The following is an 18,113-nucleotide window of genomic DNA, read 5'->3' as shown; positions in this document are numbered from 1 at the left end:
CATCAGCGATTACTGTTTTCTTGATTGGCACCAGATGCCAAGGTTTGGGATTTAAAACTGTCTTTAATAGTCTCTGAAAAACGCTCTGTGTGTTGCTTTCCATCATCCTGCACCTCAGGCAGATATACCCAAGCCAGAACCTCAAGGAATTCTCTAAGAAGCCAAAAGCAACCCCCCTCTCCCAGTCCCATACCCCCAACTTCTAAAAGTTACAGCCGGACCCATTCCATGGCTTTGGTGTCAGCGTAGCACCGTTTGAAAGAAAAGGCCCTTTTAGCCCTGAGTCTCGGAAAGTAAATACCCAGGCCCCTGCTGCGAATGTTAAAACAAACCTGCTTTTCTGTGTCAAGGCTGAGAGGCTGCCTTGTTAAACCTTACTTGAAAGAAGAAAAGCTTTCTGTCAGGAATCCCTCCCCTGTACACGTCCGCCGCCTCATAGCCTGGGGTTTACTACAGCCTTTCGAGTGTTTGTAAATGTATCAGCTTTGGACTGAAAATCAGGTCTATCCCAGCCACTGGCGGAGGTTGCACCTAACATTCATGAGGACCCATGTTTGAGCAAAGAGTGAGTCTACCTCTAAAACAGCGCATTTCAGTCCATAGTGGACGGTTAAGGTATTTCTTAAGAGTGTCTCAACTTTGGATCAGGGTTTTATGTGAGAGGACATTTCCTTCTTCTCTATAGGGCATTTTCTTAGGATTTGTGAGACTTGCCTGAAGCAGGGGAAGTATATGAAGTTGACTTACCTGCATTCACACAGTAAATATTTATGGGTACCAGGCTGTGTGTTCAAGAGGAAGCCGTGGACCAGGCTGACATCCTGTCCTCTTGGAACCGAGGATCTAGAGAGGAAAGCAGATCGATGTTAAACAGATGAGTGGTGCAAACCATCAAGCTACGCGGTGCGGGGTGCTCTGGGAATGTATCTTGGGGGATTAACCTAGTCCAGGGGAGGGGCACTGTCGAGGATGTTTTCCCTGAGGAAGGAGAAGGAATTGCTCCAGCGAAGTGGAGAAAGGCATTCCTGAAGGAGGGAATAGCCTGGGAAGCTCTGAGGCAGGAATGAGCAGGTGGGTGACAGAGAGAGGGCGCCTGGGGCAGCCCAAGTGTGGCAGGCGGGAGCAGCCCAAGACAGTGACCCAAACGGCAGGGAGGAGGCGCTAGAGCAGCGCTGTCCAGGAGAAATGCAATGCGAGCCACATAGGTAATTTTGAATTTCCTAGTAGATGTGTTAAAAAAAGTAAAAGCAAAAAACAAAAGATGCAACTAATTTTAATGATATATTTTATATAACCCGATGTGCCAAAGTTATCATTTCAACAAGTAATCAATATAAAAAAAATATTGAGGCATTTTACATTCTTTTTTTCCTACGAAATCCAGGGTGCGTTCTGCACTTACAGGCACGATTCACACTGCCCACATGTCACGTGCTCAGTGGCCATGCGTCGGTTGTGGCTACCACATTGGACAGTGCAGCTCTAGAGGTAGAGGAGGCTAAACTGGGTTTTTGTTAGTATAGGATGGTGTTTGCATAGTTTTAGGAACATCTTCTGTTCCTCTGCAGCCTGCCCCACTGAGCCAATGTGCTATCCTCTTAGGGCCCGTGCTGTTTCAGATAGCCACAAAGCACTCAGGGTTGAAACTGACAGCTGTCGTAGGGATGAAATGGTGGCCCTGCGTAAAGCCCAGAACTGGTGATAGGAAAATGAAACCATTGCCTGGGTACGAGAGAGCGGTTTCCTTCCCTTTGCCAGAAAGAAAATGGAAATATTTCATCTGATGCTCGCGCCCCTCGTTTGCACCGGTGCTTTGCGAGTGGCTCCAGCCTGATTGTCAGTTCTAGTTGCCCCAGGTCCTCCTGGGGGAGGCACTGCAGCTGCTGCGATAGGATTAGGACCAAACCAAATTTATTTTGTTTGAGGGTTTTGTTTTGCCTTTTCCTTCAGTCTTCCAGGATTCTAGGGGTAAGAGACTTATTCTGGTATGTCTGGAGGGAAAGCGAGCCTGGACGCAGAGACGGCAGCAATTACGTGAGCTTCCCGGTTCGTGCCACTTTTAGGTTCAGAATGGAGTTTCATTTTAGTGCCAGGTGCTGGCGTGGGGTTGCTGTTTATTTACATCCAGGGCAGTGAAGCCCACATTTCTCAGAATATGTCTGCCCACCCACCTTCCTCCCTTTCTCCTTCTCTTTCTTAATTGATGTTTATTTACTCACATAGTACATGAATTCATTCTCTTGGGGGTGGGACATTACCAGGAAGACCAAGTTCACTTTGAATATGCCCATCCATTGATCCCCAAATCGTCCTCCATGGATAGATAGATTGCTTCTGTATATATTTTAAAAGGTCCGTGGAATACAATTAAGTGAAAACCAAAGGGCAAGAAATTTTGGGTCTTGGATGAACCGAATTTTGCATATATAATTTATATTTGTAGGTTTGTGCTAGTGTTTGCAAATAGATTGACTTCATATGAAGTTGTCCGTGGTCTATATCCTGGGGAAGGTTTGGTGTATGTATGTGGGTGTGTGATGGGGTTCAAGCTTTTCCTTTCTGTATCATTTGAATGTTTTATAGTGAGCATCTTATCAGTTGTTTTAAAGTATTATTTATGGTAAAGATAGTATTGCATAGCACTAATGGGAATTTTTAAAAACTCTTTATTATGGAAAATTTGAAACATAAAAGCAGAAAGGAGAATATAATGAACTGTCATGTACCCATTACCCAGGTTCAACGGTAATTGACACATGTCTACTTGTCTTTTACCTTTAGCCCTCAATTTTTGGGGGGAGTATTTAAAAGCAGATCTTAGACATCATGTCATTTTACTTGTAAACACTTCTATATTCAGGTCTAACGGATACGGAAATTTAAAAAGCATTTATCCACTATACAATTAATGAAAAAAATTTAAAGGCCTCCAATTGCTTCAAAATCTTACTATTCAGACACAAGTTTTCATATTTCCTTACCTTTTTCTTTTTTCTATTTATTTTTTAAAAGATGCATAGATCACACAAAATCCTTACCTTTTCTATAGTTGTTTTAACTTTTTAAAGATGTGGTTTTAGTAATAAGATGCATCCTATAACTTTGTGTTCTTTTTTAAAAAACTTAGTCTTGTGGTATGAATAATTTCCTGTATTATTGGACACTTCATAATCATTAACCCAGGGAAACGGACTTGGCCCAGTGGTTAGGGCGTCCGTCTACCACATGGGAGGTCCGCGGTTCAAACCCCAGGCCTCCTTGACCCGTGTGGAGCTGGCCCATGCGCAGTGCTGATGCGCACAAGGAGTGCCCTGCCACGCAAGGGTGTCCCCGGCGTAGGGGAGCCCCACCCACGCACAAGGAGTGCACCCGTGAGAAGAGCCGCCCAGCACGAAAGAAAGTGCAGCCTGCCCAGGAATGGCACTGCCCACACTCCCCATGCCGCTGACAACAACAGAAGCGGACAAAGAAACAAGACGCAGCAAATAGACACAGAGAACAGACAACCGGGGGAGGGAGGAATTAAATAAATAAATAAATCTTAAAAAAAAAAATCATTAACCCAAATCTTAATCATAGCATAATATTTCACTCATCTGAAATTGTAATTTTTAAAACACCAGTTTGTTAAAAGGGGAATTTTTTACAATGATCTTCTCACCAGGCTCCTACATTTTGTTGTGCTGAGAGCATTTAAAAGGCTTGCTTGTTCATTGAAAACCTGCCTTTGCGGTGTTTATAATCAGGGAGGGGTGGTGTGTTCAGTGAAGGTCCCCAAAGGCAGGGAGAGCAGGTGCTCTGTTACAACCAGAATCACCCTTAGGGCCGGACAGGACTTTCCCTCCCCCTAGGGAAGAGGAGCTCTGGCGAGGCAGCAGTAACTGATGTGAACTGACCCTTTATTCCAAAGATCAGCTCACCTAACTTTCCCAGATCTGTTTTCATTTCCCCTAGATCACTTTAAAAAATTTAAAATATACTATAGCTTGACAAACAGTCAGATTTACCAAGACAGATGAACCTTTGTATCCTGTTTTAAAGGGACCCTCTGTGGGTTCAAGAGAAACTCCATATATAATGTACCCTATAAGATGAATAGACAATCGTGTGTGTATGCTTTTTTTTTTAAGTAAAGGAAAATGTGTAGCTGGTAGCTTTGCCATAGAACACTGGGACTCTGGATCCAGAGAAGTGAGGAATGTCCTAATTGATGACTCTGCCACGCCTTTGCACCTCATCTATCCTCTCTTTCCTCTTGCGGGAGGGGAGCTGTCCCTCCTCTCCAGTCTAAGGGCAGACTCTCCATCCTTGCTCTGGAGCCCATCCTCTCCTACCTTCTCAGGGATTAGTTCTGGTTCCCTCCTACCACTCTGGCTGTTCCTCCTCTCTTCTTTGCAAGCTCGCTTTTATCCATTTGACTGTGAAATGTTAGTTTCCTAATATTCCATCCTCTTCTTCTGTGATCTCCTCCACTTCTACACTTCCCTTTATGCATAACTGCTATGGGCAAATGTCTTACAGATTTGGATCTCCAGCCTAGACAGCTCTTCTGACCTCCATACCCATATATCTGATGACTGTCTTGGTACCTTCTTGTGGAAATGTCAGAAGCACCTTAAAATCAACACATCCAATCCCAAAGTTATCATCTCTTCCCAAGGCTTGGTCTTCTTCCAGTGTTTCCTATTTCCTCATGTCCAGTCAAATTAGTTAGAAACCCAGGAGTCATCCTTGATACCTCCATGCTTCTTGCCACCTCTTTTTCTAACTCATTATCAAGCTTTCTTGATTTTTACTTTTTCAGATCTGCCCACTTCTTTCCTCTCCATCTCTGCCGTTCCAGTCCTGGTCACCAGCGTCTCTTCTCTCTGGGCTCCTATCTGTCTGCCTGTATCCGTCCTTAATTTCCTCTAGTCTGTTTCCCATACTGCATACAGTGTGCAAATGCAAAGCTGATCTTGTCACACCCTGATTAAAAGCCTTTAAGTATGTTGCTCTTTCTCTTAGGATAGAGAGAAACTCCTTAGCATGGACATCCTATAAGGCACTGCAACCTCTGGCCTCTACCTAGATACCCTATCACATTCCATTCCAGCCCCACTCATCTCTATTCAGTTTCTGGAATATATCTAGCTCATTGTGCCACAGGGCCTTTGCACGTGGTATTTCCTCTGCCTAGAATATTCTCTCCTCCACCTCTCACCTGCTAGCTATTTGCCTGGATAACTTCTGCTCAAAATTCAGATTACAACTGAGCTGTCAGATCCTCAGGAAACTTTTCCTGATACTGTGCGCAGGCCAAACACCTAGCCACTCATGGAGACATGTATCTCTTGCATGAAGCCTTTTTTCACTGTTGCAACTTAACATTTCTGTGTGAAATTAGTCAGGTACTTCTCTTTATCCCCCAGGATTGTGAAGTTCCTAAGTGTAGGCTTTTTCATTCTCCATTGGGACCACAGCTTCTATTATAGTGCCTGGCAGATAGTGGGTGCCTACAAGTGTTTATTCAATGAATGAATGAGAAAGAAAGAAAAAGGTTTATACACTGGCTTTGTACAATGAAGCTCTTTTCCCTGGAGGAGTTTTTTATTGCAACCTCCAGAAGTCCAAAATTTTATCTTTGAGATGGTAAAGAATAGATTCCCAGCAGCAGCACATGGAAGGGGCTTGACGGCCAAGGTAGTCTCTTCCTTATTATACTCTGTGCTCTAGAGACCCTGCTGAGGTGTCAGTGCTTGGGGATAGAAGGAGGTGGAGTAAAGCAGAGTCAACACTGGTAACCCAGCAAGAAATCCAATGTTTACAACCTGTGACTAGCTTTGTAAAAACGATTTCTCTTGATAGGCTATGGCTAAGATTGGAAGCCAAAGAGACATCTTAAGAGTAAATTTTGGAAGGCTCTGGCTCCTTCACTACAAAGGGAACATGAAAGAGCGCTCTCTTTAATCCTGGGGTAGACTCCAGCCTGTGTGTCTAAGTTACGGAGAAAGCAGGGAATGGAAAGGAGACTATTTGCTCTGTGCCCTTCTGGTATTTCCTCTGGTTTCGTTTCTCTGTGTACCAGTGTTTCTCAGTTAGGTGTAGAATGAACACTGACCTGTTAATGAATGCCCTGCTTATTTTCACTTTCTTCTCATGGGCCTATGGGATTGAGGGCAGAGGCAGACAGGAATAGGAGGTTTGTTTGTTCCACTGAGCAGCTCTTTAAGGCCAAATCAATCACATCTTCATTGGAGTTCAGACGCTTTGGACCTGAGATGCTTGGTTTCCCTTGAAAGTATCCTACTTTTGTGTCTTGTTTTATTTTTCTCTAAATTTCAGGCAAATACTTATATTTGTGTTTTGAGTTAGGAATTAAAAAAAAAAGAAAGCAATTTTCCCTTTTTGAAAGATGTGAGTACATGAACATGTGTTTTGGTGGTGTGATAAGGGGGAAGGGATAGTGATGATAATTCTAAAGTAGGTAGTGCTTTCACACATTACTGTGAAATTGTCCAGGCAGAGCTGGATTCATAATTGAATTACATTATAATAGCATGGTTTGACGTTTGCAGTTTATATATTTTTTCTGTTTTGTTGGAATAAGGAAGGCAACTTCCAGGCCTTATTTACCTATACTTATTAGTCTCATATGCAAATAACATATTAAGAAATCCCAGTCAAGAAAGGGAAAAAGTAACTCTTAGAGAAATATTACTCATCCTTGTAGCATGTAACATGTACCAGTTGCTCTCAATAGGAAATTATTAACCTGAGGCTTTAAAGTGAGGGAAAATTAGAGTAGGAGTTATTCCCCAAATAGCTCGATTGGTATATTTTCTACCTTTTTTGTATTTCAAACTGTATTTGTAATATTGAATTCCTGTACTTTTTTTTTTTTTTAAAGATTTATTTATTTATTTAAATCCCCTCCTCCCCCGGTTGTCTGTTCTCTGTGTCTATTTGCTGCGTCTTGTTTCTTTGTCCGCTTCTGTTGTCGGGCGGCGCCATTCCTGGGCAGGCTGCACTTTCTTTCGCGCTGGGCGGCTCTCCTTACGGGGCGCACTCCTTGCGCGTGGGGCTCCCTTATGTGGGGGACACCCCTGCATGGCACGGCACCCCTTGCACGCATCAGCACTGTGCATGGGCCAGCTCCACACGGGTCAAGGAGGCCTGGGGTTTGAACCGCGGACCTCCCATGTGGTAGACGGACGCCCTAACCACTGGGCCAAGTCCGTTTCCCCCTGTACGTTTTTAAGTTAGTTAGACACTGTGCTTAAGGTATGCTGGCTTTAAAAAAAAAAAACTAAAATAGAAAATTTCAAGCATATGCAAAAGAGGAAAGACTAGTGGATGAATTCATATGTACCTGTCACCCAGCTCAACTATCTATGGATGGCCACTCCTGTTTCATCTAATCTCCCACCCTACCCACATTGGGCTATTTTGGTATAAATCCCAGATATTTCTTTACAAATGTTTTAGTATGTATTTCTAAAAGAGAAAGACTCTTAAAAACCATAGCCATAAAACCAATTTCATACCTGAAATTCTTAATAGTAATTATTTAAGATCATCAAATAGCCAGTTGGTTTTTATGTTTCCCGTATTGTTTTATAAGTCTTTTTTCCTATTGCTGATTTAAGTCAGGATGCAGATAAGATTGATATGTTTCTTAAGTCTCTTCTTTTTACCCTTGCCAATTTATTGTTGAGGAGACAAAACAGTTCTGTTGTTTTCCACGTTTTAGATTTTTCTGTTTGTGTCCCTAAAATGTGGTTTAACGTGTTCCTCTTTCTTCTGTGTTTCCTGTAAACACATTGACAGATCTCGAAGCTTGATCTGATCCAGGATTCTTTTTTTTTGGTGGTGGTGTGTGCTTCTCTCAGGAGGGGTCTAATGTCTGGTTGTTTCTCCTTGTGTGTGGGCTTTTGAAGGGTTCTCCTGGCATGGTCCTAAATATTTTCCAAACTTTTTTTTACCAGATTCAATATCAAGCCCTACTGCTGTCTATTGACCTCCATGACTTAGTATTACCAGGTATTGTTTACTAGTTGGTACAGGTCAGAACAGAAGTCCACAGTCCTGTTATTGACATTTGCTGAGGTTAGCATGAGCCTTTGGCTTTTTCAGTGGAACTAAAGTCTCTTGCTAGTGGAATATATTCATTATGTATGTTCCATTTGGTTGTAATTGGATCTGGTTTCCTTCAGCCATGCTGTAGGTTGGCCCTTTTTGCAACCCCCACCTATGATTTACACAAGACTTTGATTCCAAGAGACTAGTGGGATGTGGGACCCGACTGAAGAGCTCTAGCAGGGAGTCCTGGGTCTTTCCCAGCAATGTGCCAGGGAGGAAATCAAGGTAGAGTCTTACTTAGACACCATATTCCTGGAAGACAGTACCAGCATCTTGGCCCAGGCCACACTTACTCTTGTCTGGGTTATTGCAGTAACCACATATCTGGTCTATCTGCTTTGCTCCACATCGTCCAAGTCAACACAGCAGCCAGAGTGATTGTGCTAGAGCATGAGTCACGTCACTTTCCCACTCAAAGTCCCCCCACGGCTGCCTGTATTACGCAGGGTAAATGCCATAGGCCTTGCCAGGGCCCCAAGGCCTCCCTCACAGGCCCAGTTACCTACTCCTGTACCTCTTGTTCCTCTCGCCCCTCCCCACCTCCCTGCCACTCCTCAGGCATGCCAGGCACATCCCACCTCAGGCCTCTGTGCTTGCTTTTCTCTCTGCCTAGAATATTCTTCCTCCAGACACACATGCTTATTCCTTTATGTCTTTGCCTTGTTGTCATCTGGTTATTCCGAACTCAGGCTTTTTCTCACCATCCCAAATCCTCCGTTTAGCTCCAGCACTCTCCATCCCTCTTCCTTCTTTCAGTTTTCAACACAGACTATGCAACTTCCTTTTCTAAAAAAAGTTGCCAGTTGTCTGTTTCCCCAGCTACAATAAAAATGTTCCAGGGGCACAGATCTTTGTCTGCTTTGTTCCTCCTGAATCCCAATAACTAGAAGTGTAGGTATTCAGAACACACGTGTTAATTGCATGAATTAGGAAGGGCCTGCTCGCTTGAGAGCGTTGGAGAGTTTCCTGTACTAAATCTGATACTAGTTATGAAAGTTGACTTACTACACCCATTTTCCCCACCAGTTTCTTGACTTTTGAGCAGTGCCTCAAAAGGCAGTAGGAAGACATGCTGGAAGAGAAAGGGCCTTTGTGGAGTTGTTGGTGTGGCTGTAGTGAGACCAGAGGGCCCCAAGGTGAGGTGGCTAATGCTGCTACTTATAACTAAGATTCCAGCCTGTTTTCTAGCCACACTTACCCCTGACAACCTCCCCTGTATTCTCAGTCTTTCACTCAATTAGCTAATGGTTTCTTTAGTCCCATTATGCATTGTAGGGCAACCCTGGCTCAGGCTTTTTTTTTTAAAGAGAATAATGGGGTGTTCTGTTCTCGAGGTTACTTTTTACAAATAACCTAGCCAATTAAAAAAAAAAACTTTTCCCGACATTTTATTATGAAATCTGCAAACATACAAAAGAACTGTTAAGAGTAGTACAACGAACACCCAAATGCCCTCCATCTAGATCCAACACTTGCCAACATTTTGTCATAGTTGCTTATCTGTGTATGTGAATGTATGGGTGTGTGCATTTTGCTCTGGAACCATTTGAAGGTAAGTTGCAGACATTGGGACACATGACTCCTAAAAACTTAGTCTCTTTGCTGATGCATCCACTTGAGAATAAGTTGTAGATCATCATTATCATCTGCTCTTGCATCTCCCAAGAATAAGATTGTTTTTACATAGAACCATAATGCTGTTACTGAGCCTAAGAAAATTAACAATCATTTCAAATACCATGTATTACCCAGTACACATGTACATTTCTCTAATTGTCCCAAGAATAGTCTTTTAAAACCCAGAGGCAGCCAAAATTTGCATTTGGTAGTTTTGTCTTTTTAGTCTCTTTTGATCTAGAACTGTCTCCCCACATGCCCTTTTTTTTTCCTTTTAAATGTATTTAATGACATGGACTTTTTTTTTTTTAAAGAATTATTTATTTATTTATTTCTCTCCCCCTCCCGCCCCAGTTGTCTGCTCTCTATGTCTATTTGCCGTGTATTCTTCTTCATCCGCTTCTATTGTTGTCAACGGTATGGGAATCTGTGTTTCTTTTTTGTTGTGTCATCTTGTTGTGTCAGCTCTCCGTGTGTGCAGCGCCATTCCTGGGCAGGCTGCACTTTCTTTCGCATTGGGCAGCTCTCCTTATGGGGTGCACTCCTTGTGCATGGGGTTCCCCTACACGGGGACACCCCTGCGTGGCAGGGCACTTCTTGCGCGCATCAGCACTGCGCGTGGCCAGCTCCACACGGGTTAAGGAGGCTCGAGGTTTGAACCGCGGACCTCCCATGTGGTAGACGGACGCCCTAACCACTGGGCCAAGTCTGCTTCCCAACTTGGACTTTTTGAACATAGGGTGTCCCCATTCTTGATTTGTCTGATTGCTTCCTCATAGTGTCATTTAATTTGTTTCTCTAACCCCTTATTTTGTGTAAATGGAGAGTAGGTTTAGAGGCTTGATAAGAATGAGGTTTAGAGTCTTTTGACAAGAGGACTTTAAGAGTGAAACTGTGTACTTCCTACTACATCTTCTCAGGAGGCTTTCGGCTGCAGTTGTCTTGGTCAACTTGATCACTTGGCTATGATAGTGATAGCCAGGGAGCTCTCTTTCTTTTTGTAAATTAAAAAAGTGTTCTCAAAAGTTTAATTAAAAAAAAAGACACCTCTCTTCCAGGCTCGTTTTGAAGTTGTCATGGTTGTCAGGTAACATCTGGGCCTTGATGAACATTAGAATTCTGCTGCAGATATTTAGTGGGTAAACTTGAAGGAAGATCTGAGTTGGAGCCTTGAGATGAGGCCAAGGAGAGAAAAATTCGACCAGGGCAAAGTGGCTGTCATGGAGCCTGTAATTAGCAGTGGGCTCTTCCGTCTTCCTGTTGAGCATCACCATCCCTCCAAGAAGGAGGGGAAAAATATGCTCCCACTCCAAGTATGAAATGATGGCCTTTAGGATATCAGGAAAGGAGTCAAGGAATTCCTCTAGAATTCTTATCCTAGCACATTTCTAGTAGTGTTGTACTAAATCCAAAAGGCTGGGCATCTCTAGGAGGTGTCCTGGACATGAGATGAGAAGACAGTTCATTCTCATGATCGTTATGTGGCTTATCTTGGAAAATTTTGTGGAGTTAGTTGCTGTAACCTATAAATGGCTCGGAAAGGACAAGAGAAGAGGAACCCTAACAAGAACACATTAGATTGAGAAAAATTAGCCTAAAATCAGGAAGACCAATAGAAAGATCATAAAAATGACAGGCTATTAGGAACTTAATTGATGCCATTTGATTCTTTACAACTGTTCTCTGAAAACGTGCTGTTGTTACTCCTATTTGCAGGTGGGGAGGCTGATGCTCAGTTTAAGTAACTGTCTTAAATGTTGCAGGGCTAACAGGTAACAGAACTGAGATTTGAACCCTGGCTGCCTGGCTGGCACCCCCTCCCCCCAAACTCCTGCATTGTCCTGCCTGCTAGGGACTTAGGCAGTGGATTTTGGCCTAACAGAGTAGGGAGTCACTCCTAGACTTTTGGAGGAATTAGGTCTCAAATTAGAAGTCTTTCGTTTGGGGAGCAGATATAACTCAGTAGTTGAGTGCCTGCTTTGCATGTAAGAGGTCCGGGTTCATTCCCAGTGCCTCCTTTTGAAAATAAACAAGTCTTTATAGAAACATTTGGAACTCACCATACCAGTCAGTAGAACTGATTGAAAAAAGCCGACTCAAAAAGGCATTGGAGAGATGAGTTACAGGGAAGGGAAATTAAGAGAAGGTAGAGATGCTCTGGGGAGGGTAAAATGATTTCTACCGTATAATAATAACTCCTTGAATGGATCCAGAATTTCTTGCTAAGGTCTCTGTTTCTTAGATTTGGGGCAATTAGTTTTTTTGTGTTTTTTTTGTTGTTGGTTGTTGTTTTTGTGTTGGGAGGTTGGAAGTTGTCTCTAGAAAGTGCTTAAATTGACCTTGGTGCTTATGGTGACATTATTTACATATACCTTGCCTTGTTCTAAAAAACAGGTAAGATAGCTTATAACAATACAATAGCAACCAAGAGGTAAAATTAAGTGGGTGGATTAGGGGGGTGGCCCTTTCCGGGTCTGGTTTTGCCCAGGGCTCATTTATAAGGTCTGGGGAGGAGTGCAGGGACTGGACTGCATTCCCTTTGGGAACTCATCATCCGTGCTGATTCTCTCTTGGTAATTAATGAACAGCTCTGACCTGGAGGTTGTAGCTCCTGGCCAGTAACTGGACCACGTTATTCTGTGTGGCCAGGCTCGGTGGCAGAGGAGGGTGCACAGCAGTTTCTAAGCCAGCCAGCCTTTGGTGCTTCTGCCTTGTTTCAGTTTGCTTTGTTTTTCTGCCACGGTGACCCAACTTTTTTGTTTACCCACAGGGCTGAATCTGCTGACGGCTCTAGGGGACTGGGTGACTGTGAGCCTCCTTCTTACCACAGTCACAGAAGCAGGTCTTGACGGGTCTGCCCTTGTGGGGCTAAACCAGAGCCGTGTGACTGCTGGGCTGACTTGACATTTCTACACGGCCTACCGACCCTTTTCTTTTTGCTTCCATTCTTTATAATTAGCTTGTAACTAATTTCTTATCCAGCACCATCGATTTCCCTGCTCTTTTCTTACAGTCCTGCAAGTATAAACAACAAAAAAAATTAATGATGTAGATATTAAGTAGCAATCATAATGATCTAAAATATTTCAAACAAAGAGCACATCCTGTCCTGCCTGCGCAGTACAACAGCGGTTATGGTTAGGCAGGCTCTCCCCCCACAGTCTTCTTTCTAGGCCACAAGACAAATTTGATGATGGAGAAAAAGATTGCTGGGGAAGCCAGAGTAGGTGAAATGGGAGTTGACAACTTACAGAATCTTAACTCAAGGTTGTTAGCTTTAGTCCATCCCTGTTGCCTTTTGTGCCCCACAGTGGAGAACACGCAGCTGACCCTGAACCTGCAGACGGAGAACAAAGGCAGCGTTGTCTCGGGCGGAGAGCTGACAATTTTCCTGGACGGGCCAACTGTTGATCTGGGAAGTGTGCCTAATGGCAGTGCCGTGACAGACGGTGAGTGCCGCCCTGCTCCCCAGGGCTGTGCCGGGACAGGGTGTGGCAGGGCTGGGGGCAGGGCGGAGGTGCCCAGAACTTGGTCGCGTCCCGGGTGTCTTGCTTTCGTGTACTGCTCAGCCAGGCCTGCCCGTAGCCAGCCCCCACTCTTCCTTGCATCCTGTCTCAAAATCGTAACATGGCTTCTCAAGTTCTGTATTCTGATAAAAGGACCTAATTAAATGTCCAGACTTTGTAAGCATGTCATGTTTGGTTTGAGAGCAGAGTAGGACATATCCTTTTGTCCCATATAGACTTTGGTAAATAAAACTTCTTTATCAAATGTTACTTTGCCCCATTTTTCTTCTTCTCAATATACGTAAGCTTCCTGAGGAGTTTGAGGATGTCTTTATGAGAAGGTTTTGGTTGGGAGAGGGGAGCTATGTGTGCTTCTGAAGTGGAGATACACCCTAGTAGATTACCTACAGAAGAGGGAAACTGGAGAGTGTCTCCTGCTCTGTCCCGGCAGCTTGTTTCTTTTGATCTAGTCTGAAATTAGTCACCTTTGTTTTTTTGTTTTTTTTTTTTTAAAGATTTATTTATTTATTCCCCCCCATTGTCTTTTCTCTGTGTCTGTTAGCTGTGTGTTGTTCTGTGTCTGCTTGTATTCTCATTAGGCGGCTCAGGGAACCAATCCTGGGACCTTCTGGAGTGGGAGAGAGGCGATCATTCTCTAGTGCCACCTCAGTTCCCTGGTCTGTTGCATCTCTTACTGGCTCTCCTCTGTGTCTCTTTTTTGTTATTGTTGCATCATCTTGCTGCATCAGCTCTCTGCATGGGTCAGCACTCCTGGGTGGGCCAGCACTCCTGCGTGGGGCAGCACTCCACACAGGCCAGCTCTCCGTGTGGGCCAGCTTGCCACATGGGCCAGCTCGCCTTCACCAGGAGGCCCTGGGCATTGAACCCTGGACCTCCTATATGATAGACGGGAGCCCAATTGTTTGAGCCACAACCCCTTCCCTGAAATTAGTCACCTTTGGATCTAGCAGGAAATTGTTTCATGAAGTCTGAGACCAAAATGGGTTAGGTTTCTCCATAATTTTTCTCATGAAATGTTTTGTTAAATGTCATGTAATTGTGGTGTTTTCCAGGCCCCAAATAGGCTTCAAGGGGGTGAGATTTGTTTTTTATTTTATTTTATATTTTATTTTATCTTATTTATTTTTATGGGGGGCAAGATTTGAAGTCTAATACAAGGACAGTCTGGTGGTATCGAGGGTTTAGATGGGCCTTGACTGCTGAGAAGAACCCTCAACTGGAATGAGTAAATCACTATTGGGGTACTTTTGGTCAGAGGAGAACTTGTATCGTTCACCCATTCAACATATGGGTATGTAAGTGAACAGGTTTAGGCCCTGGGCCAAGTGCCAGCCACGTAGTCGCAGGCAAAACTCATGTGGTCCCTACTCCCTGGAGCTTATAATTTATTTGGGGGGGTGGGGGGTGGGAAGGAAGGAGTGACTGAGATATCAAACAAGTAAATGCGTGCATAATTATGTGATTGTAATTTTGACAAACCCTATAAAGGAAAAATACAGATGATGTGAAATCCCTGCACTTTAGAGGCGTCTTATGTACATTGGGAGGAGGGGTGGTCAGGGAAGGTTTCTGCAAGGAGCCTGAGGAGGAGTTTGGGCAGGCAGGGGCGGTGGTGTGGGGTAAAGAGGTGAAGAGAAGGCAAAGGGGGAGGGTTCACGTGTGGCAAGGCTCAGAGCGGGGAGCAAGCTTGGCTGTGCTGGGAATGGAGGTGACCAGTGGGACTGGAATGGGGAAGCAAGTGGGCGGTGAGGCCAAAAAGACGAGCTGGCTTAGATCACACAGGGCCTCAGAGGCCTTGGCAAGGAGTTTTGAGCCTCATCCTAAGAAGCAGGAAGCTGTTGAAGGGTTTTTAGTAGAAAATTATCATGATCTGATTTGGGTTTTTAAAAGCTCTCTGGTTCCAATATGGAGGAATGCCCCCCATTCTTTGCCCCCCGCGTCTTACGCCCAGCATTTCTTCTCTGTCTCACATTCATGATGATGAAGCTCTTTAATGTATAAAGCAGTGTGCTTGTAGGTGCCATAGACGTTCCTGAAGGTCTTGGAGAGGAGGAGCTGTTTCCGAGGCCTGAGCCCCAGCGTGCAGTGGCACAGGTCAGGTCTCCCACGTTGTCCCTCTTCCTTCTCACGCTGGAGGCTGCGGCTTGCTGGACTGCCCATCCCCCACGTGGTGGGAAACTCTTAATGCGCAGAGCGAGTTCCCTTCCTGGCAGCCAAATCTCAAATTAGAGCTGACTTTCTTTATGTTTCTGTCCTTCCTTGTGATTGATTCCCTTTCTAGGATCACAGCCACCTTCAAGAGAATCCAGTGGGACAACAGCTGTCGCTCCAGAGAATCGGCACCAGGTCCCCAGCACAAACTGCTTTGGTGGGAGATCCCGGTAAGCTCCCCTTGTTGAGGAGAAGAAGCCAGGAAGATGCTTCCAGCTCTCGAAACATGTTGGGAAGTGGGGAGGGGCAATTTATGTTAGAAAATGCTCAGAACTCCTCCAGGGGTCTTATAATTGACTCAGTGTGTTGAGAAGGCCCAAAGGTACAACACTCAGGATTTGGGGAAGTGTCAGGGGTTCTTTGGTAAGGATTGGGACTGGCTAAATTGGTTATTCGGATAAAAGAAACTTTTGAACAGAGAACTTGGCTCTGCTTTCTTATACATCAGGTGCAGTGGCCACAGCTGTTCTTCCTGGCTACACCTAGAAATGCTTAGAGCAGTGGTTCTTTGTATGTGAAATTTTCTGTCTACATTTCTATTTTCCATGATCCCCTTTGGACTGTTGGCTAAGAACTCTTACACTGAGAGTCTGAGTGATATTGCACTTACATAAATGATTTACTTTTATTTACCAAAATTCCCATCTCATATCTGTGTTAATGATGCAAACTCACTTCTATAGCAATTGAGTTACAGGCAAGAGAAAAGCTTTAACCTTAGAGACGGGGAGGATGTTGGGACCTGCACATGTTGTTTATTACAATCTATCAAATTCCTGGCATTTTAAGGAAAATAATCATATTAATGCCATTTGTTGATCTTTATCATCTGTGGAGAGGAGGTGAATAATGGTAAAGGCCTGCCCAGACAAATTCCAAAGGTAATGGTTTGAAAATTGAGACTGATTTCAGCTAATACCATGACTTCTTGAACGATCCTCTGAAGACAGTGTTGGCCGCTCCAGATTTTGCTGTTTTGAGGGTTGGTGAGGTTGCAATGACTGATAGATGTAGGCTGCAAGAGAGTGCAGATATTTGGATCTTTTGTCTAGAGCATCCCTAGAAGCAGAGGCTCTCTTTTCTCCAAGTCTCTGCAAAGCTATTACCTTAACACTGTGAAGGCCACGTGGGTTTTTTTCTTTGACTTTCTGGATGGTCTCACAGTAGAACTGGAGAAAACAGAATCTCTTCAGTGGTGAATAGCGTAGGAGAGGAACACTTCAGCAGTGTACTCTGGGAAGATGCCACCTTCTGAGCTTTGGTGGGAGGAGCAGCCTTCGTGTATTTTTACATGACTTTGAAAATTTATATCAAACAGAACTGTTGTCGCTTGATTTGAAACTAGAAGGAAGAGTTCAACAACTCTTAACAACTATGTACTTACCTTCTTGACTTCCTGCTCTCTGAATTTCTCTAGGTGACAGACTTTTAAATTCATACATCCTGGTATGCTTTCTTTGTTGTAGTTCTTGTTGAGGATCGTTGACTGTTAAACCAGCAACCAGACTTTAGCATAAAATCAGATGCATTTTTGTTGTCATTTAGACTGGTTAATTATTATTTTTTTAATGTGTTTTATTTTTTTCTTCTTTATTTTCTTTTAAATGTTACATTAAAAAAATATGAGGTCCCCATATACCCCCCACCCCACCCATGCCACCCCTCCCACATCAACAAACTCTCCCATCATTGTGGCACATCCACTGCACCCAGGGAATACATTCTGGAGAACCGCTGCAGCACATGGACAGTGGTCCACATTGTAGTCCACACTCTCCCCCAGTCCACCCAGTGGGCCATGACAGGACACACAACTTCCAGCATCTGTCCCTGCAGCACCACCTAGGACAATTCCAAATCCTGAAAATGCCCCCACATCATATCTCTTCTTCCCTCTCCCAACCATCAGCAGCCACCGTGGCCACCCTCTCCACATCACTACTACAGTTTCTTCCCTTACTAATCACAGTAGTTCCCCAGCAGAACACCAGTAAGTCCACTCTAATTCATAGTCTATTCCTCTATCCTGTGGACCTGGGATGGCCATGTCCAGTCCCCCTCTACATCAAGAGGGGGTTTAGATTCCACATGGATGATGGATGTAATTCTCCTGCTTGCAGCCGTAGGCATTCTTGGCTCCCTGGTGTGGTGGTTGACCCTCTTCACCTCCCTGTCAGCTGGCCAGGGTAAGTCCAAGAAACCAGAGGGTAGGAGCTGCAAGTCTGCTGAGGCCCAGGGGCTGGCCATCACATGGACAGTTCAGAGATTCAGGTCTCCTGACAGACTGGTTAATTATTGATGGACAAAGTGCCTTCAGATCATTTAAGCCTCATGGGGTCCTCTTCAGTCTGCCTAACCACTGCAGCATTTTCCCAACCCTGGCCTCTGAGTTTTCTGGGCCCCTGCTGATCTAAGTATTTATTCTGTGTTCACAGGGAAAACCTGCTGCCATTCAGCAAGAAACAGGTTTGAGAATGTCCCCCAAAGGTGATCTCTTCTGCATCCTTAAGCGTCCCTTTCCCACGTTGCTGTTGCACTTATCAAAATCAGTGTGCACAAGTACTACTGAAGGTGGCAGCAGGGGAGTCCAGTGGAAAGAATGTGGAGCTTTGAAATCAGATGACGTAGCTTGAATCC

General features: G+C 44.3%; 1 protein-coding gene across 2 annotated transcripts in view; it reads left to right on the top strand.

The window, feature by feature from the left end:
* WWP2 (WW domain containing E3 ubiquitin protein ligase 2) overlaps window positions 1–18,113 on the top strand; it is a 164,189-nt gene that overhangs the window by 74,332 nt on the left and 71,744 nt on the right. Inside the window, exons 1-3 of one of the 2 annotated variants that reach the window (XM_071209099.1) lie at window positions 12,519–12,961; window positions 13,050–13,187; window positions 15,547–15,646. In XM_071209099.1, the coding sequence (XP_071065200.1) occupies window position 12,961; window positions 13,050–13,187; window positions 15,547–15,646 (239 nt within the window). In that variant the 5' untranslated portion in view covers window positions 12,519–12,960. Of the gene's footprint in view, window positions 1–12,518; window positions 12,962–13,049; window positions 13,188–15,546; window positions 15,647–18,113 lie in introns of those variants that run through there. The other variant, XM_004468114.5, reaches the window with a different exon arrangement.

This window comes from Dasypus novemcinctus, chromosome 18, assembly GCF_030445035.2.
Source record: "Dasypus novemcinctus isolate mDasNov1 chromosome 18, mDasNov1.1.hap2, whole genome shotgun sequence".
Taxonomy (NCBI): domain Eukaryota; kingdom Metazoa; phylum Chordata; class Mammalia; order Cingulata; family Dasypodidae; genus Dasypus; species Dasypus novemcinctus.
This window is presented reverse-complemented; position numbering and strand designations above follow the sequence as displayed.